This window comes from Rattus norvegicus, chromosome 10 (genome assembly GCF_021556685.1).
Source record: "Rattus norvegicus strain SHRSP/BbbUtx chromosome 10, alternate assembly SHRSP_T2T, whole genome shotgun sequence".
In the NCBI taxonomy this organism is placed as follows: domain Eukaryota; kingdom Metazoa; phylum Chordata; class Mammalia; order Rodentia; family Muridae; genus Rattus; species Rattus norvegicus.
Window position 1 is genome coordinate 23,852,744 of NC_141543.1, and position 20,700 is coordinate 23,873,443.

The 20,700-nt window shown below is 42.0% G+C and overlaps 1 protein-coding gene across 2 annotated transcripts in view; it reads right to left on the reverse strand.

Moving 5' to 3' along the window:
* Positions 1 to 20,700, reverse strand: part of Ranbp17 (RAN binding protein 17) — a 309,416-nt gene that overhangs the window by 58,866 nt on the left and 229,850 nt on the right. For both annotated transcript variants that reach the window (NM_001106994.2, NM_001440088.1), the window contains 2 exon segments: positions 16,561 to 16,643; positions 19,025 to 19,132. In NM_001106994.2, coding sequence (NP_001100464.1) covers positions 16,561 to 16,643; positions 19,025 to 19,132 — 191 coding nt within the window.

Here is a 20,700-nt window from a genome sequence, read left to right on the forward strand (position 1 = left end):
AGCTTTTAGGTGTGCTGTCAAGCTGCTAGTGTATATTCTCTCCAGTTTCTTTTTGGAGGCACTCAGAGCTATGAGTTTTCCTCTTAGAACTGCTTTCAATGTGTCCCATAAGTTTGGGTATGTTGTGCCTTCATTTTCATTAAATTCTAAAAAGTCTTTAATTTCTTTATTTCTTCCTTGACCAAGTTATCATTGAGTAGAGCGTTGTTCAGCTTCCATGTGTATTTGGGCTTTCTGTTGTTTTTGTTATTATTGAAGACAAATCTTAGTATATGGTGATCTGATAAGGTGCATGAGATAATTTCAATCTTCTTGTATCTGTTGAGGCCTGCTTTGTAACTGATGATGTGGTCAATTCTGGAGAAGGTACCATGAGGTGCTGAGAAGAAGGTATACTCTTTTGAGGAAATGTTCTATAGATATCTGTTAAGTCCATTTGGTTCATAATTTGTTAGTTTCTCTATGTCTCTGTTTAGTTTCTGTTTCCATGATCTGTCCACTGATGAGAGTGGGGTATTGAAGTCTCCCACTAATATCATGTGAAGTGCAATGTGTGCTTTGAGCTTTAGTAAAGTTTCTTTTATGAACGTAGGTGTCCTTGAATTTGGAGCATAGATATTCAGAATTGATAGATTCATCTTGGTGGATTTTTCCTTTGATGAAGTGTCCTTATCTTTTTTGATAACTTTTGGTTGAAAGTCCATTTTATTTGATATTAGAATGGCTACTCCAGCTTTTTTCTTGGGACCATTTGCTTGCAAAACTGTTTTCCAGCCTTTTACTCCGAGGTAGTGTCTGTCTTTGTCATTGAGGTGTGTTTCCTGAATGCAGCAAAATGCTGGGTCTTCTTTATGTATGCAGTCTGCTAGTCTATGTCTTTTTATTGTGGAATTGAGTCGATTGAGGTTCAGAGATGTTAGGGACCAATGGTTGCTGTTTCCTGTTATTTTTGTTATTAGAGGTGGACTTATGTTTGCATGGCTCTGTTTTTTGGGGTTAGTTGAAAGAAGATTACTTTCTTGCTTTTTCTGGGATACATTCTTACCTCAGGATCCCAAGTCTGTTCCTTAAGGTTGGAACACTCTTCCCTAAGGTATCCTCATGATTAACTCTTATTTACAGGACACCTGGTTAAATCTCACCAGACCTCAACCAGACCTACTTCAACCACTCCGGTAATACAACAGATGCCAAATCTCTCCTATTTTTTTTAAATATGTGTTTTAAAAAGAGCAGTTCTGGTATTCCAGCCAAGTCAACAGAAATATACAAAGTTTGCTATCCATTTTGTGTTCCCACATGTGCATCCCTTCACACAGCTTTAAGATTCCCCACTACAGGGATATATTTGTATCATTTGCTAAGCCCACAGTGGCACACCACCATCACTCAAAAGTTCACAATTACAGGCTGCTGACTTTACTCTTGGTTGCTCACTGTAACTACATGGTAAGACCCTCCTGCTGAAGATCATACCTCTTGGGGTATGAGACTAGGAAATACACTTTGAACTGCCTGTAAAACTTCTGGCCTGCTGGCTAACTTTCATAGTGTTGGATGGTACTATGGAGGCTACTTGGGGAGAAAAGACCTCCACAATTTTCCCTGGCACTGCATGCTGACCATGTTGACCAGTCAACAGCTCTGGGCAAGTTAACAGTCCTTAGGGGGAAAAACTATCATTATTTTGCTAAATGGTCACTTTGTTAAACTGCCTTATAAACATTTATGTTTATATCCATTTGTGTTCTTTTCAATTTTGGTGAGAGAGACTTCTTTTTGTAGTATAGAAACTCGTAACTGGTCAAAGTGCTGAGAATCAGTGACCGGAAGTACTCAGTCCAAGGTGTGTATGTGGGGCATCTATTCTATCCTAACCCCCCAGGTTCAGGGAACACAGAAGAGGGCACAGGAAAAATGTCAGAGCAGGAGGATGTGAAGTGTGGTGTTATGAAATGCCTTCTACTGGATAGGACATGTCCAATGTACTCAGGACCTCACCATGACTGTGGGTTACTTGTATAAGACCAAGCAGGTCAAAACTCAAACACAGCAATAGGCACATGAAGCCTACTCATAGCTGAATAGCCATTGGCAGCTGACCATTGCTGGGGATGGAAAATAACATTCTGGGAGTGTGGACACTGGTAGGTTACTCTTGCTTCAGTGGATAGTCTCACACAAAAGCAAGGGTGCCACCACTCACCCAAACTACCCCTATTGTCTGTACTCACTACATACTCCTCAAACATATCCAACCAAACTTATTTTAAAAGGATAAAGGTGGGGCTGGCGAGATGATCTAGTGAATGTCTGCTAACTGATCACCTGAGTTTGATCTTTGGAGCTCACATGGTAGAAGAAACAACTCTTGAAAGTTATCCTTTGCTCTCCACAGACAGACAGACATACACACAGGATGTTATATGTGAATGCACACCCATAAACAATAGAAAAAGATAAAAGTGACTTTTACTTAGGACTCTAGCAATTTGCAATCTTTAGTTTTCTTATTATTTATGATTCCCCCTCTCCTTATGGTTTTTTGAGACAAGTTTTCTCTGTGTAGTCTGGTGTATCCTTACTCTGTAGATAAGGCTGGTCTTGAACTCACAGAGATCTCCCTGCCTTTGCCTCCTTGGCACTGGGATTAAAGGCATGCACCACCACTACCTTTTTAAGAAAAAGGGTTCTTTGAAATTTTTATTAGTTCTTTGAAAATTTTATACAATGTGTTTTGATCATATTCACTCTACCTTAGACTCCTTCCAGATCCAATGTTGTATCCTTTTCCCTCCCATTTATCAAGTCCAATTTGTGTTGTCCACATATTCTTGAACAAAAAAAGTTATGTTTGTCTGTATCTATATATGACATGAGTGCCCCATGCCTGTGGAGCCAGAAGAGGGTGTTGAATTCTCTGACCTTGGGTTACATGTAATTGTGAATGTCTCAATGTGGGTAGGAACCCAAGTTGGGTCCTCTGGAAGAGCAGCACATATGCTCTGAGCCATCTCTCTAATTCCATGAGGTCCCTTCCTTTCTCTTCTCCTTTGTTTCTCTCTCTCTCTCTCTCTCTCTCTCTCTCTCTCTCTCTCTCTCTCGTTTTATCAACTAAACAATATATATATTTTTAAAAAGATTTATTTACTTATTATATATGAGTACACTGTAGCTGTCTTCAGACACACCAGAAGAGGGCATCGGATCCCATTACAGATGGTTGTGAGCCACCATGTGGTTGCTGGGAATTGAACTCAGGACCTCTGGAAAAGCAGTCGGGGCTCTTAATCACTGAGCCTTCTCTCTAGCCCAACAATATATTTTTTAATTTATTTATTCCATTTACAATTCAATATCAGCCCTTCCTCTGCTCCCAGTACCTCCTCATGTAAACTGTCCCCCCCATCCCTCCTTCTCTTTTGAGGAGAAGCTCCCTTTGGGACCTGGGCACTCCCATTTACACTTCAAGCTGCTGCAGGACTAGACACATCTGTTCCCATGGAGTCCAGACAAGGGTGTACATTTAGGGGCACAGGAACAGGATCTATAGGCAGGCAGGCTCAGGAACATCCCCTGCTCCAGAGGTCTAGGGGACCCTCATGGATACCAAGCTGCTCATTTGCTACATGTCTACAGGGGGCCTAGGTTCAGCCCATGTTCCCTCTTCGGTTGGTGATTCAGTCTCTGAAAGTTCCCAAGGGCCCAGATGAGTTGACTCTATTGGCCTTCCTATGGAGTCCCTGTCCTCTTCTGGTCACTTAGTCTTTTCCCCAACTCTTCAGTAAGACTCCTGAAGCGTCATCTAATTTTTGGGTCTGAGTCTCTGCATCTCTTTCCTTGGCTGCTGGGTGGAGCCTCTCAGAGGACAGTTATGCAAGGCTCCTGTCTCTGCAGACTATCACAGGCAGACCCGCTGGGGTGGCAGGAGGAGCCAACTGGGGTGGGTGGTAGGGTAGGGTTCCAAGTTGGTTAGTTTTGGGCACCTGAAGGTTTGGAGGCATGATACTCTTGGGGTCCTGCAAGGCTCTTTTGGACCTAGGAGCAAGGCCAGAGCTAGACAATGGTGCTAAGGGGACCCTGTGTGCCCATGTCACTCACAGGGTCCCTTTCTTATTTCTTCAAAAGAAATTTGCTTGCTCTGACTTAGGAGTTTGACTGAGAAATCTCCTCTAGGTTTCCAGGACATGGAGAAGCACAGTCACAACATGAGCACTGTACATTAGTCTGTCTTCAATAATTCTTCATAAATCTATCTAAATGTCCTGCTGGTCTAAGTTTTCTTAGAGAAGAATCTGCTTTTTTTTCTGTGTTTATCTCCTCAGCCCTTATAACTCACACGATACATGCTCAACAAACATTAGCTACATGATGAAGGCGTCATTAGCATTGTTTTTTCTTGTGTGCAAAGGAGCTTTAGTCTAACCCCTGTAGTTTCTGAGACTCACCATGGAGTAGACTTTAAAGGCTTTCTTTTGGTAAGTTAGCTGAGATGGATAATCATTTTATTGCCTCCACAAGACTTTGGAACCTTTACCATCTGCATGCTGAACATAACTCCGAGACCACGCCCATGCCTGGATCGTCTGTTTCCAACAACTCTTATTTCCTGCTAGCATCTTATAAGGTCTCTAAGTGTCTCAGGACCTATGCAGTCTTCATCTGTCGTCCTGCTATAATCCTACTGTAAAGATACAATCAAAGCTTCCACTCCTAATGCCGCGCTCCAGGAATTATTCTTTTTTTTTTTTTTTTCCGGAGCTGGGAACCGAACCCAGGGCCTTGCGCTTCCTAGGCAAGCGCTCTACCACTGAGCTAAATCCCCAACCCCCCTCCAGGAATTATTCTTAATGAAGACATTAGGTTTACAAATGAAGAAATAGGTTTACAAACAAATCCAGTTTATGCATCCATGTAGCTGGGTATTTATGGACAGGTCCCTCTTCTCCACTGTTTTTTTTTCTTTTTCCTGGAGAACTTCTATGATACTTTTACAGACTCCTAGGGCTCTGTAAAACCCAGTGAATAAATCACTAGTTTGTTAGCTGGGTCATAAGGAGTAGCAATGTTTCGTATAAAACTTTACAAAGTCAATTTATGAATGTTAAAGAAGCATATGTTACTTCAAAATGTAAATTCTTTTTTCTTTAATAAAATTTTGAGATTCTGTCTGTCTCTCCATGTATCTATCCATCTATTTATGCATGTGTATGAGTGTTCTGTCTACATGCATGTTTGTGGGCTTTGTGTGTCTGGTGCCTATGGAGGCCAGAATAGTTGACTGGATTACCTGGAACTGGAATTACAGGCCAATTAGAACTGCCATGTCAGTGATGGGAATTAAACTCTGGTCCTCTACTGAGCCATCTCTCAGCCCAAGATGTAAATTCTCCAGTGAAGAAATCATAGTTTGTTCTTGCTATTTTTAAAATTTAAATTGCTACAAGCTAAGCTTTCTAAAGTCCATTATAAAAGGAAGAAATACAAGCGACCCGGGTCATCAGCCAGCCTTGGGAAGGCGAGCAGCATTTCTTCCTTCTGTGCACTCTCTTCAACTAACACATGTCACTAAAGATACCAGGGCCCAGAGGCAATGGGAAGAAAAGATTAAACAAATGGAAATTGAGCATAAAAACATCCACTTCTTAAAACTGAGAAGTCGGTTTCCAGAGTAATAACATTTATTACACTGCATGCAACATTTTAACCAAAAATTTAGAGAAGAAATTTCTTTTATTAAGTTGCTCAGGCTGAAGGATCATTGCACTAAGTTTTGAAATACATGTTCTTGAAGCAATTTAAAACTCATTAGAAATAATAGGCTCGGGCTAGTAGAAAATGTGGTAAAATTTAATCCTCATCCAAATGTTACCTGGGCTGTACAAACAGGAAATTGTTTTGTGCTACTGTGGCTAACCTCAGTGCTGACCCTGAGCTGTAACAGCAAGAGCGGCTGAGAGCTGAAGCAAAATTAAAAACTTACATCAAAGTATATCATGACAGAATGTAGATAAATAAAACAGCATATCAAAAGTATTATTTTTCTGCCAGTCTCGCAGAGCAGTGAGGAAGAGATAGTCCTCAAAATATGCAGTAAATCAGGTACATTAAGAACTGAGTCCTCTCTAGGTCCACCCCTTCCCTGACTATCGGAACACTGTCCAGGAGAGGGGAGCTACGGGGAAGCTCAGTGAGGACAGGGACAGAGGGACTGCAGACTGCTCTGGCCCTTTAGGACCTGGACTTCACCTTGGATACCTAAAGTAAGTATTTCAAGTTCTGCTCAGTTAACTCTTTCATCTCCCAGATGAATAGACGGCGGGCAGCCACACAATCTCCCTCCAGTGAGCATTCCAGACTGTCCAGAGGAAAAGCACAGTTAAAACAAAAACCAAAAAACAAAAAACCATGCCAGGCCCCAGAAGGCTGCTAGAAGCCAATACGGGATCAGCGGAGCCGAGGGAGAGCCTTCTATTAGTCTATGTGAGATGCACGTGTCAAACCACTAGTGACAGCTGGAGGATAGTTTCCCATTTGTACTTTGGTTTCCCTCCAAGTACTGGGACAGAAATCACCAAAACACAGTGCTTGTCATAAACTTCCTAATTCTTCTTAAGGAGCAGTAAAGGGATATGGAAAAATTACTACCTGTAGTCACACTGACTTCCAATCCAACTGGCTGCTAGCTACCTAATATTACCTGGGAAGCTTCTTAATGCCAACGCCTTCAATTTCAAATTTTTGTTACAGTAATCACAATAGCTAGTCTGGCTAACAGGTCTAAAGGCCTTTCAGGACAGTATGAGTGAATTCTTTATAACCCCCTCATAAGCTATGTATTATTCTCTCCATTTAAGAAGGAACTGAAGCAACTTAACCAAGGTCATGCTAGCAAGACCTGCCCTGAGGTATTGCTTGAGGAATCCATGATAAATGACTTAACACAGGAGGAAGCACACAACTGCCGGTAAGAACCAGAAACTACCTAAACTATTATTCTAAATCGAGAAGCAGAGCCTGACTCTAATCTCCTAGCCTTTCTCCTGAGCAACAAAATCCCTTCCTGATTTTCTTTTCAAGAATACTTGGATGGGAGCAGCCATTGTTGTTCATACCTGTAACCTCAGTACTTGGGAGCAGAGGCAGGAGAAGAAATGAAGCTCAAGAGTAAAGAGTGAGTTGGAAGACAAGCCTAGGCTGTGCGAGACCTGCTTGAACCCGCTTAAACCCGCAGGCTCTTAAGGCTCTCTGCTTTTTCTCTCTTCCTTCTCCAATGCAATCTTCACAGTTATCTTTCTCATCCTTTATGGCAACACTGTCTTCGGTGCCTGACCACTGTGTAGGACACTGGAGAGCTTTTAAAGCCCACAGGGTTGACAGTGTTTGGAGGACTCCTCTTGGTGTCACTGGTTATTCTATCCTGGAAAGCCAGCTGCACCAAATAGGAAGGGCCGAGGTCACTACTTTCATGAACCCACTGCAACAGTCAATAAGCCCCAAAGCATCAGGAGAGGGAGCCCAACATTTCATTTGCACAGCACAAGCCCTGCCAGTTACCAAGTAACACACACACACACACACACACACACACACACACACACACACACACACACCCACCCATATATATGTCCACAATGGTAATTACTGTTTCCTTTAGGGGAGAAAGGCTAGAGTGACAGCTCAGTGGTTAAGTGTATTTCTCCAGTTTTAGAGAATGTTTGTCCCAGCTCATAACTGGTTTTTTTTTTTTTTTTGTCTAAAATATTTTTTTTTTATTAACTTGAGTATTTCTTATATACATTTCGAGTGTTATTCCCTTTCCCGGTTTCCGGGCAAACATCCCCCTCCCCCCTCCCCTTCCTTATGGGTGTTCCCTTCCCAACCCTCCCCCCATTGCCGCCCTCCCCCCATAGACTAGTTCACTGGGGGTTCAGTCTTAGCAGGACCCAGGGCTTCCCCTTCCACTGGTGCTCTTACTAGGATATTCATTGCTACCTATGGGGTCAGAGTCCAGGGTCAGTCCATGTATAGTCTTTAGGTAGTGGCTTAGTCCCTGGAAGCTCTGGTTGCTTGGCATTGTTGTACTTTTGGGGTCTCGTGCCCCTTCAAGCTCTTCCAGTTCTTTCTCTGATTCCTTCAATAGGGGACCTATTCTCAGTTCAGTGGTTTGCTGCTGGCATTCGCCTCTATATTTGCTGTATTCTGGCTGTGTCTCTCAGGAGCGATCTACATCCGGCTCCTGTCGGTCTGCACTTCTTTGCTTCATCCATCTTGTCTAATTGGGTGGCTGTATATGTATGGGCCACATGTGGGGCAGGCTCTGAATGGGTGTTCCTTCAGTCTCTGTTTTAATCTTTGCCTCTCCCTTCCCTGCCAAGGGTATTCTTTTTCCTCATTTAAAGAAGGAGTGAAGCATTCACATTTTGATCATCCGTCTTGAGTTTCGTTTGTTCTAGGGATCTAGGGTAATTCAAGCATTTGGGCTAATAGCCACTTATCAATGAGTGCATACCATGTATGTCTTTCTGTGATTGGGTTAGCTCACTCAGGATGATATTTTCCAGTTCCAACCATTTGCCTACGAATTTCATAAACTCGTTGTTTTTGATAGCTGAGTAATATTCCATTGTGTAGATGTACCACATTTTCTGTATCCATTCCTCTGTTGAAGGGCATCTGGGTTCTTTCCAGTTTCTGGCTATTATAAATAAGGCTGCGATGAACATAGTGGAGCACGTGTCTCTTTTATATGTTGAGGCATCTTTTGGGTATATGCCCAAGAGAGGTATAGCTGGATCCTCAGGCAGTTCAATGTCCAATTTTCTGAGGAACCTCCAGACTGATTTCCAGAATGGTTTTACCAGTCTGCAATCCCACCAACAATGGAGGAGTGTTCCTCTTTCTCCACATCCTCGCCAGCATCTGCTGTCACCTGAGTTTTTGATCTTAGCCAATCGCACTGGTGTGAGGTGAAATCTCAGGGTTGTTTTGATTTGCATTTCCCTTATGACTAAAGATGTTGAACATTTCTTTAGGTGTTTCTCAGCCATTCGGCATTCCTCAGCTGTGAATTCTTTGTTTAGCTCTGAACCCCATTTTTTAATAGGGTTATTTGTTTCCCTGCGGTCTAACTTCTTGAGTTCTTTGTATATTTTGGATATAAGGCCTCTATCTGTTGTAGGATTGGTAAAGATCTTTTCCCAATCTGTTGGTTGCCGTTTTGTCCTAACCACAGTGTCCTTTGCCTTACAGAAGCTTTGCAGTTTTATGAGATCCCATTTGTCGATTCTTGATCTTAGAGCATAAGCCATTGGTGTTTTGTTCAGGAAATTTTTTCCAGTGCCCATGTGTTCCAGATGCTTCCCTAGTTTTTCTTCTATTAGTTTGAGTGTGTCTGGTTTGATGTGGAGGTCCTTGATCCACTTGGACTTAAGCTTTGTACAGGGTGATAGGCATGGATCGATCTGCATTCTTCTACATGTTGCCCTCCAGTTGAACCAGCACCATTTGCTGAAAATGCTATCTTTTTTCCATTGGATGGTTTTGGCTCCTTTGTCAAAAATCAAGTGACCATAGGTGTGTGGGTTCATTTCTGGGTCTTCAATTCTATTCCATTGGTCTATCTGTCTGTCTCTGTACCAATACCATGCAGTTTTTATCACTATTGCTCTGTAATACTGCTTGAGTTCAGGGATAGTGATTCCCCCTGAAGTCCTTTTATTGTTGAGGATAGCTTTAGCTATCCTGGGTTTTTTGTTATTCCAGATGAATTTGCAAATTGTTCTGTCTAACTCTTTGAAGAATTGGATTGGTATTTTGATGGGGATTGCATTGAATCTGTAGATAGCTTTTGGTAAAATGGCCATTTTTACTATATTAATCCTGCCAATCCATGAGCATGGGAGATCTTTCCATCTTCTGAGGTCTTCTTCAATTTCTTTCTTCAGTGTCTTGAAGTTCTTATTGTACAGATCTTTTACTTGCTTGGTTAAAGTCACACCGAGGTACTTTATATTATTTGGGTCTATTATGAAGGGTGTCGTTTCCCTAATTTCTTTCTCGGCTTGTTTCTCTTTTGTATAGAGGAAGGCAACTGATTTATTTGAGTTAATTTTATACCCAGCCACTTTGCTGAAGTTGTTTATCAGCTTTAGTAGTTCTCTGGTGGAACTTTTAGGATCACTTAAATATACTATCATGTCATCTGCAAATAGTGATATTTTGACCTCTTCTTTTCCAATCTGTATCCCTTTGATCTCCTTTTGTTGTCTGATTGCTCTGGCTAGAACTTCAAGAACTATATTGAATAAGTAGGGAGAGAGTGGGCAGCCTTGTCTAGTCCCTGATTTTAGTGGGATTGCTTCAAGTTTCTCTCCATTTAGTTTAATGTTAGCAACTGGTTTGCTGTATATGGCTTTTACTATGTTTAGGTATGGGCCTTGAATTCCTATTCTTTCCAGGACTTTTATCATGAAGGGGTGTTGAATTTTGTCAAATGCTTTCTCAGCATCTAATGAAATGATCATGTGGTTCTGTTCTTTCAGTTTGTTTATATAATGGATCACGTTGATGGTTTTCCGTATATTAAACCATCCCTGCATGCCTGGGATGAAGCCTACTTGATCATGGTGGATGATTGTTTTGATGTGCTCTTGAATTCGGTTTGCCAGAATTTTATTGAGTATTTTTGCGTCGATATTCATAAGGGAAATTGGTCTGAAGTTCTCTTTCTTTGTTGTGTCTTTGTGTGGTTTAGGTATAAGAGTAATTGTGGCTTCGTAGAAGGAATTCGGTAGTGCTCCATCTGTTTCAATTTTGTGGAATAGTTTGGATAATATTGGTATGAGGTCTTCTATGAAGGTTTGATAGAATTCTGCACTAAACCCGTCTGGACCTGGGCTCTTTTTGGTTGGGAGACCTTTAATGACTGCTTCTACTTCCTTAGGAGTTATGGGGTTGTTTAACTGGTTTATCTGTTCCTGATTTAACTTCGATACCTGGTATCTGTCTAGGAAACTGTCCATTTCCTGAAGATTTTCAAATTTTGTTGAATATAGGTTTTTATAGTAAGATCTGATGATTTTTTGAATTTCCTCCGAATCTGTAGTTATGTCTCCCTTTTCATTTCTGATTTTGTTAATTTGGACACACTCTCTGTGTCCTCTCGTTAGTCTGGCTAAGGGTTTATCTATCTTGTTGATTTTCTCAAAGAACCAACTTTTGGTTCTGTTGATTCTTTCTATGGCCCTTTTTGTTTCTACTTGGTTGATTTCAGCTCTGAGTTTGATTATTTCCTGCCTTCTACTCCTCCTGGGTGTATTTGCTTCTTTTTGTTCTAGAGCTTTTAGGTGTGCTGTCAAGCTGCTGACATATGCTCTTTCCTGTTTCTTTCTGCAGGCACTCAGCGCTATGAGTTTTCCTCTTAGCACAGCTTTCATTGTGTCCCATAAGTTTGAGTATGTTGTATCTTCATTTTCATTAAATTCTAAAAAGTTTTTAATTTCTTTCTTTATTTCTTCCTTGACCAGGTTATCATTGAGTAGAGCATTGTTCAATTTCCACGTATATGTGGGCATTCTTCCCTTATTGTTATTGAAGACCAGTTTTAGGCCGTGGTGGTCCGATAGCACGCATGGGATTATTTCTATCTTTCTGTACCTGTTGAGGCCCGTTTTTTGACCAAGTATATGGTCAATTTTGGAGAAAGTACCATGAGGAGCTGAGAAGAAGGTATATCCTTTTGCTTTAGGATAGAATGTTCTATAAATATCCGTTAAGTCCATTTGGCTCATGACTTCTCTTAGTCTGTCTACATCACTGTTAATTTTCTGTTTCCATGATCTGTCCATTGATGAGAGTGGGGTGTTGAAATCTCCCACTATTATTGTGTGAGGTGCAATGTGTGTTTTGAGCTTTAGTAAGGTTTCTTTTACGTATGTTGGTGCCCTTGTATTTGGGGCATAGATATTTAGGATTGAGAGTTCATCTTGGTTGATTTTTCCTTTGATGAATATGAAGTGTCCTTCCTTATCTTTTTTGATGACTTTTAGTTGGAAATTGATTTTATTTGATATTAGAATGGCTACTCCATCTTGCTTCTTCTGACCATTTGCTTGGAAAGTTGTTTTCCAGCCTTTCACTCTGAGGTAGTGTCTGTCTTTGTGTCTGAGGTGTGTTTCCTGTAGGCAGCAGAATGCAGGGTCCTCGTTGCATATCCAGTTTGTTAATCTATGTCTTTTTATTGGGGAGTTGAGGCCATTGATATTGAGAGATATTAAGGAATAGTGATTATTGCTTCCTGTTATATTCATATTTGGATGTGAGGTTATGTTTGTGTGCTTTCATTCTCTTTGTTTTGTTGCCAAGACGATTAGTTTCTTGCTTCTTCTAGGGTATAGCTTGCCTCCTTATGTTGGGCTTTACCATTTATTATCCTTTGTAGTGCTGGATTTGTAGAAAGATATTGTGTAAATTTGGTTTTGTCATGGAATATCTTGGTTTCTCCATCAATGTTAATTGAGAGTTTTGCTGGATACAGTAACCTGGGCTGGCATTTGTGTTCTCTTAGGGTCTGTATAACATCAGTCCAGGATCTTCTGGCCTTCATAGTTTCTGGCGAGAAGTCTGGTGTGATTCTGATAGGTCTCCCTTTATATGTTACTTGACCTTTTTCCCTTACTGCTTTTAATATTCTTTCTTTATTTTGTGCGTTTGGTGTTTTGACAATTATGTGACGGGAGGTGTTTCTTTTCTGGTCCAATCTATTTGGAGTTCTATAGGCTTCTTGTATGTCTATGGGTATCTCTTTTTTTAGGTTAGGGAAGTTTTCTTCTAGGATTTTGTTGAAGATATTTACTGGTCCTTTGAGCTGGGAGTCTTCACTCTCTTCTATACCTATTATCCTTAGGTTTGATCTTCTCATTGAGTCCTGGATTTCCTGTATGTTTTGGACCAGTAGCTTTTTCCGCTTTACATTATCTTTGACAGTTGAGTCAATGATTTCTATGGAATCTTCTGCTCCTGAGATTCTCTCTTCCATCTCTTGTATTCTGTTGGTGAAGCTTGTATCTACAGCTCCTTGTCTCTTCTTTTGGTTTTCTATATCCAGGGTTGTTTCCATGTGTTCTTTCTTGATTGCTTCTATTTCCATTTTTAATTCCTTCAACTGTTTGATTGTGTTTTCCTGGAATTCTTTCAGGGATTTTTGCGATTCCTCTCTGTAGGCTTTTACTTGTTTATTAATGTTTTCCTGTGCTTCCCTAAGTGTGTTCATGTCTTTCTTGAAGTCCTCCAGCATCATGATCAAATATGATTTTGAAACTAGATCTTGCTTTTCTGGTGTGTTTGGATATTCCATGTTTGTTTTGGTGGGAGAATTGGGCTCCGATGATGCCATGTAGTCTTGGTTTCTGTTGCTTGGGTTCCTGCGCTTGCCTCTCGCCATCAGATTATCTCTAGTGTTACTTTGTTCTGCTATTTCTGACAGTGGCTAGACTGTCCTATAAGCCTGTGTGTCAGGAGTGCTGTAGACCTGTTTTCCTCTCTTTCAGTCAGTTATGGGGACAGAGTGTTCTGCTTTCGGGTGTGTAGTTTTTCCTCTCTACAGGTCTTCAGCTGTTCCTGTGGGCCTGTGTCTTGAGTTCACCAGGCAGCTTTCTTGCAGCAGAAAATTTGGTCTTACCTGTGGTCCCGAGGCTCAGGTTTGCTCGTGGGGTGCTGCCCAGGGGCTCTCTGCAGCGGCAGCAACCAGGAAGACCTGTGCCGCCCCTTCCGGGAGCTTCAGTGCACCAGGGTTCCAGATGGTCTTTGGCTTTTTCCTCTGGCGTCCGAGATGTGTGTGCAGGGAGCAGTCTCTTCTGGTTTCCCAGGCTTGTCTGCCTCTCTGAAGGTTTAGCTCTCCCTCCCACGGGATTTGGGTGCAGAGAACTGTTTATCCGGTCTGTTTCTTTCAGGTTCCGGAGGTGTCTCTGGCAGGGGTCCTGCCGCTCCTGGGCCCTCCCCCACGGGAGCCCAGAGGCCTTATACAGTTTCCTCTTGGGCCAGGGATGTGGGCAGGGGTGAGCAGTGTTGGTGGTCTCTTCTGCTCTGCAGCCTCAGGAGTGCCCACCTGACCAGGTGGTTGGGTCTCTCTCTCACCGGGTCTGGGAGCAGAGAGCTGCTCATAACTGGTTATAACTGCAGCTCCAGGAGGTCTGATGCCCTTGTCTGGCCTCCTCAGACAGTAGGTATGCATACCTACTTACACACATGAAGGCAAAATATACATTTAAAAAAACTGGAAAAAAATTAGCTGTATTCTCAGTGCAAGGCAAAGTATACTTAGAAATTCCACTTCAAAGTGGGTTCTTTGACTTCTGGAGGCAAAGGGATGTTACTTTATACAACTACCTATTTTAAAACAGATGCAGAAGTTGTGGTAATGTAGCTACTGGTACGAGGTGGTGGACTGCCCTAAGGAGGCAATTTCCTTTGCTACAGTACACTTAGCATTGTAAGCTCAAATTCAAATGTACAATTAGAAATAAGCGTCTGTAATGGAAGCTTACAATAGAGTGAGCTCAGAATGCCACACTGTGCTCTGGAACAGTAAGAACAGTTAAAATGGCTCTTTGTGTTCTTTTAAATCTGCTTTCACTTTCTGAAAAGTTACAGGTGTTTACTCATGTATACACTCAGATAGACCCTCAACGAGGAGGCCGGACAGCACTTGGTAAAACCAGTCTCTAGCACTCAGGACAGATGAACATCACTAGCTTTCTGAGGTGAACTTCAGAGTCAGCTACTGATGTGGGAAGTTACAACAAATCGACAAAATCCAAAAATGGAAACCAAAGGAACACACTGAAGGAAAAGAAGACAGGACTCAAGACAGCATCTACAGCAAGTGTACCACACAGGAACCTCGTTCAAAACCAGCCTCAGTCAGAGCTAAACTAGACTGGAGGGTTTGTGTCCGCTCTATCCTCATTACCTGCCTACATAAATGTCTCAGGGAAGTGTCTCGGTTCCAAGGACCTCCCAGACTGGTTTCCACAGTGACAACAGTGGCTTATCCCCATCGGCAGTGTGAGGACCCCCATCAGCAGTGTGAGAACCCCCATCGGCAGTGTGAGGACCCCCATCGGCAGTGTGAGGACCCCCATCGGCAGTGTGAGGACCCCCTTAAGTCCACATCCATGTCAGCAACTCCATTTGCATTCCTGATGATTGCCCTTCTGACTGGGCTGAGACAGAGTCGCAAATGTAGTTTTTTTGTGTAATTCCCTCATGGCTAAGGATGTTGAATACTAAATAAAAAAATATCATGGTCCACTCTGTAGGAGGGAATACATGTTCAGTGCTATAAACTAAGCCCCAAATCCACGACTAAACAGGTCTCAGGCCCTACAGCCTTTTGCTGAGCCGAGACCTCACCAAGTCACCTTCTAGACACCTACGTATCCAGCTGCTTACTGATCAGAACAGCCCCTCCCTGCCCTGAGTGGACATGACTGCGAAGATCAGCAGCTGAAGGCTCCACCCTAGGCAAGACATTCACACCACCCTCAGGACCCCCGTAAGGCTCAGGGAACTCTGAGGAAGAGGAGGCAGACGACATCAAAGAACTGGAAGATAAGGAGGGGGGCTAGGGCCTGCCATCTTGGGAGTACGACATAACCAGGGCAGCCATGAACTCACTACAGCTGGCCTCATGCACAGGCACTGGGCCCTTAAAAGAAAGGCCCTGTGGCAATCAGGGATGATAGGGAAGGGGCTTATGGAGCCCTGCCACTTGCTGCAACCTTTTGGAAACTAACTGGCTCTGGGAGCGGAGAGGCACTGCCCAGTTGTATGCCCACCAGGCCTGCCGAGCCCTGAAGCTTGGTTCCAAACTCAGCATCACTGATTCCACAGGATACAAAACAAAACAAGTATCAGTTTGAGAACTGTAAGGAAGGGGTTATCAGGGACACCAAGAGGGTCTGGGAAAGAAACTAGTCACAATACAGTATATGCACATATACATATGAAATTATTAAATAACAAAAGAAACAAATGCTTCTAACTCAGAAAACGTTATTAATAAAGCTGTCTGAATTGGCAAGTGTTAGGCATAATATAATTCTCAGGCCTAAACTGCTGAATAAATTATAAAAAATTTTAATTATGAGCCACTAGAACAATCTTGACTTAGGAACACACCTCGCAATAAAGCATTTCTGGCCTTTGGCGAGGGCATTTCCTGACAATGCTGTCTAAGCACTCACAGACCCAGACTGGAAACTCAGAACCTTGATATGAATATGACAATTCTGAACACACTGTAACTTTAAAATGCCTATCTACTGTACTCTCTGCTACTGACATTACAATTTTATCCCTCCCAAATTGTATCAGGTTGGCCAGGGTGTCCCTCCCTCTCTTGCCTGATGCTGTTCAGTTAAGGGTTCTGCTTTCTGCCCTATTTTCCACCTTACCAATCCACACAGACATGAACGTTCAAAGGAACAAGACTTTAACGCCTTTCCTTCCAGAAGCAGGAAGTTATGCTGCAGAGACCAATGTGGGAAAGGTACTTACCATAGGTACAGATCATCTTGCTGGCTTCCCTGAAGAGGAGAATTCCATTAGGAGAGGATACATCAAAATTCAAACGCTGGGACCTAAGAAATACAGCAAAATTTACTCTACTTCTGCAGATAAAGAAACCAAGAATCAGCTTGTCTAGCAATTTCATTTATAAGAATTTCATTCAGTACTAATTATTCTTTTAAGAGTCACTCCAATTGAACAGCTATATGTACAATAATTTCTTCACTATTTGTTGATCCAAGAGTTCATTTTTTTTTTTTTTTTGGTTCTTTTTTTTTGGAGCTGGGGACCGAACCCAGGGCCTTGCGCTTCCTAGGCAAGCGCTCTACCACTGAGCTAAATCCCCAGCCCCCAAGAGTTCATTTTTTAATTTATTAAAATAATATCCTGACATTTTATAGCACAGACTTTCTACCTCTTCTCCTTCCATGGACAGGTGACTGATGGGTAATTGTTAAGAACGACAGTTACACACTTCCCATGTCTCACAATATGAGTCAGATCTTTAAAACAAATTCCAGAGTGATAGGAGACGAAGGTCTTTTAATAACGCACAAATGTGTACTGGGTCATCTCACAAACGGAACACATGTCAAACACACTCCAGAATCCCAGACCCTGTTCACTGTGCACACTTGAGCTAATGAGAAACAAGCTCTAAGTTCCGAGAAAGTCTGTTCTTCTGGATCCCCACAGGTGCAGACCAATTTGAACAGAGTAAGGGATTGACCAGCCATTCTGACTTAATACAGACTTTTCAGCCTCCTCCCTGGCCTCATCAGGTTCTGGCATGCCCTGCAGCTATGTTTTCAAGATACAATGAAATGTCTTTAAACAATTTTGCAACAAACAGACAAAAAAGAAAACCCAACTAACTAAAAAAAACCCTAAACCAAAAAAAAAAAAAAACAAACCAAAAAACCAAGAAATCAAAAACTCTCAAAAACCTACACCCCAAACCACAAAGCATTGCTAATATCTTGTTTGTAAACAACTTGCTGCTTCTCAAAATTTACTATTATATACAATAATAACAAATTAGAAAATGCAAAGATATAATTCATAATAGGTTCTAGAGAAACTTATACATTGCATTTCATGAAATACAAATTTTTACATGGCAATTAGTCATTTGTGTCATGCATAAAAGCAGACACAAAATACCTGCTATAGCAGACACAAAATGCTTTGTAACATAGAATACTATTTTCTCCTTCAGTATTAAGTGTTTTTTCATATATATATACATACATGTATATATATATATTTAACAATATTTAATAATAAACAATCTCTGAATATTTAAGGTACCCATGAGAAAACTTAAACAACAAAAATCCTACGAGCTTTCAAAAAAAGGAAAACGGAGCCGCAGCCCATGTTCCTTCCCTGTTTGGCCACCTGCCCTTGAACACGCTATCCACAGAGAGGCACTGCTGAAACAGGACAGCTGAGTGACAGATAATTGGTGCTAGGCCACATTCACAATGGCACATTTTAAAGAGGCAAACACAAGGAGGTTGCTGTACTTCCCTCAAACCCTTTGCTGAATCTGTTGATAGCTGTATGTAAAACATCTGAGCCCCTGCTCTGCTTAAATCATAAGTGCTGTGGTTGCAAACACACTCACGCCACACAGAAGGCTGCTCAGTCACTAACCCAGTGAGAACCTGAGAGACAGCCACACACATGCACACAGCCCAGAAGGATGCTCAGTTAAAGCAGAGACCCTCACGGCTCCCGGGGAAAGGGACCTGTCCTGAGACTCCATTTCATTATTTATAAAGTGGAACCTCTGAACTCAAGAGTATATAGTTTTGGGGCTGGGGATTTGGCTCAGTGGTAGAGCGCTTACCTAGGAAGCGCAAGGTCCTGGGTTCGGTCCCCAGCCCCGGGGGAAAAAAAAAAGAAAAGAAAAAAAAAAAGAGTATATAGTTTTAAAAAGATTTATTTATTTAGTTTTGTGTGAGCACACTATCACTGTCTTCAGACACACCAGAAGAGGGCATCAGATCCCATTACAGATGGTTGTGAGCCACCATGTGGTTGCTGGGAATTGAACTCAGGACCTCTGGAAGAGTAGTCTGTGCTCTTAACCACTGAGTCATCTTTCCAGTCCCACATTTCTTCCTCATTTAAAAATTTTACAGAATTGTGGCTAAGCAGAAAAAGTTACAATAACTGCTTTTTTTCTTTCCATTTTGTGACTGAATATTTTGAGTAACAGTGGCTGTAGTTGTTCAACTTTTCCCATTTCCCAATGTTTCTGACTAGGAAGAACACTACCCATTCTTTCTTCTTCTCAGCTTTGCAGGCCTGCAGCATCTGTAACTTTCACTCCTTTCTTTCAAAGCTCCCATCTGTCAGCTTCACTGATCTCTGAGCTGCTGCTAAATGACGACAATGCCCTGAAGGCAGATGCAGGCTCTGTGGACTGGCCATGGCTGCTTACCTGTTTTGCATCAGTTCTGCCAAGAGTTTTAAGATAGGAGTAGTACATGCTGGTTCTCCATACCACCGTTCAATAGCTCTCTGAAGAACTGGGAGATACGCTGGGTACCTTTTATAAATTATTAAAGAATTCAAGGACTAAGAACTTAGAATGTAGCAAACCACCTGCCAAGTATGCATGAGTCCTTGGTACCATCCCCCAAATAAAAACAAAAGCAAAAAAAAAAATTAATGGCATTTTAAAGCGAGTAGCAAACAGAAACCCACATTTCTTCTGTTTGGTACATTAACGGCAACTGTATAAGTTACTCTGTTTAACTATACAGGTATATTTTTGAGGTAGCCACAAAGTTTGAACCTATTTGTTCCATAAGTTAAACTCTTTTATTCCTGGTATCATGTATAAATGAAAGATATACTTTTAAATATCATGTAAGAATATGCTTAGACAGTTATGTTTAATATTACAGGAAGGAAAATAAATTTAGCTAGAGAGAAATAAAAATATATTTGAGTCATTATTATTAGGGCTTCTGAGTACTATACTGAGAAGGTGACTTTTATTATGAAAAATTAAAAACCACAAAAGCACAGAGAAACAGTAAATATTACAGATCCACCCACCTCCGAGATCTACATTTGTCTTTTTTCTCTTTAAACTAGGTTGTTGGCTTCCTTGGTTTGCTATCACTTGAGCCATAAAGAGCATCTGGGCCATCACCCTGTATAACGCTCCTCCTCCTGGTACCAAATTATGCATTAGCTCTGTATGCTGGCACTAGTGCTGATCCAATCAAGGCTGCTTGCCCTCCCCTCTCCCTCTCCCTAGTATATAACTCTGGCTAGCAGGTAAACCAAGCTGGCCTTGAACTCGCAGAGATCCACCTGCATCTGCCTCTCAAGTGCACAGATGAACTGTGTACAGCACCGTGCCTTGCCTGCGAACATTCTTGTTAATGACAGGGGTGCACACCTCTGATGACCCAGCCAGGAACGCAAAGCATCATCTCTGCTGGAACTTCAGACCACACTGCACCTCCTTCTTGGGAAATGGACACAGAAATGCAGGAGTAAAGCTTCAAACTAGAGCAGGAGAGTCAGACCTTTTCATTTTCCTAGCCGCCATGTCTCTTTCCAATGCACTTGGTCTTTCAGATTAAAATACTGAGTGGGACCACCTTCTCTCTAAGACTTGGACAAGGAGCTCCTGCTGAAAAACCTCATCATAACCACGTCCCTGCACCCCAGTCAAGCTCCTCATCAAGGCATAAAGGCTCGTCTGCCACCAGCCCTTCCATTTCTGCTCTGTGTGGAAGTTGGCTTGTCCTAACTCCCTGCAAATGCGCCATCGGACACCAGCAGTTACGACTGTCCATTGTTCTAGACTTTGCTTCCTTTGGCCTCAACCCATTTTTCAATGCCTAGCTCATGTTTCATGTCTCTCAGATGGTTTTTCTATCTTGTCCAATCTTTTCCTTACCTGTGCTCAATGAGCACTCCTGACTACTTCTCTGAGAAGCAGGGCTGGCTGGGATCCATGCTTCCTTAGGATCTCCTTGCTAATGACCATGTGTCCCTCATATTCCAAAACAGAGGACAACGACTCCTCAAAGTCTTTCCCATCACTTCTACTGCCAGCCCACCTGGGTTGGGGAAGGCCTGTGTATGACTGTGCTA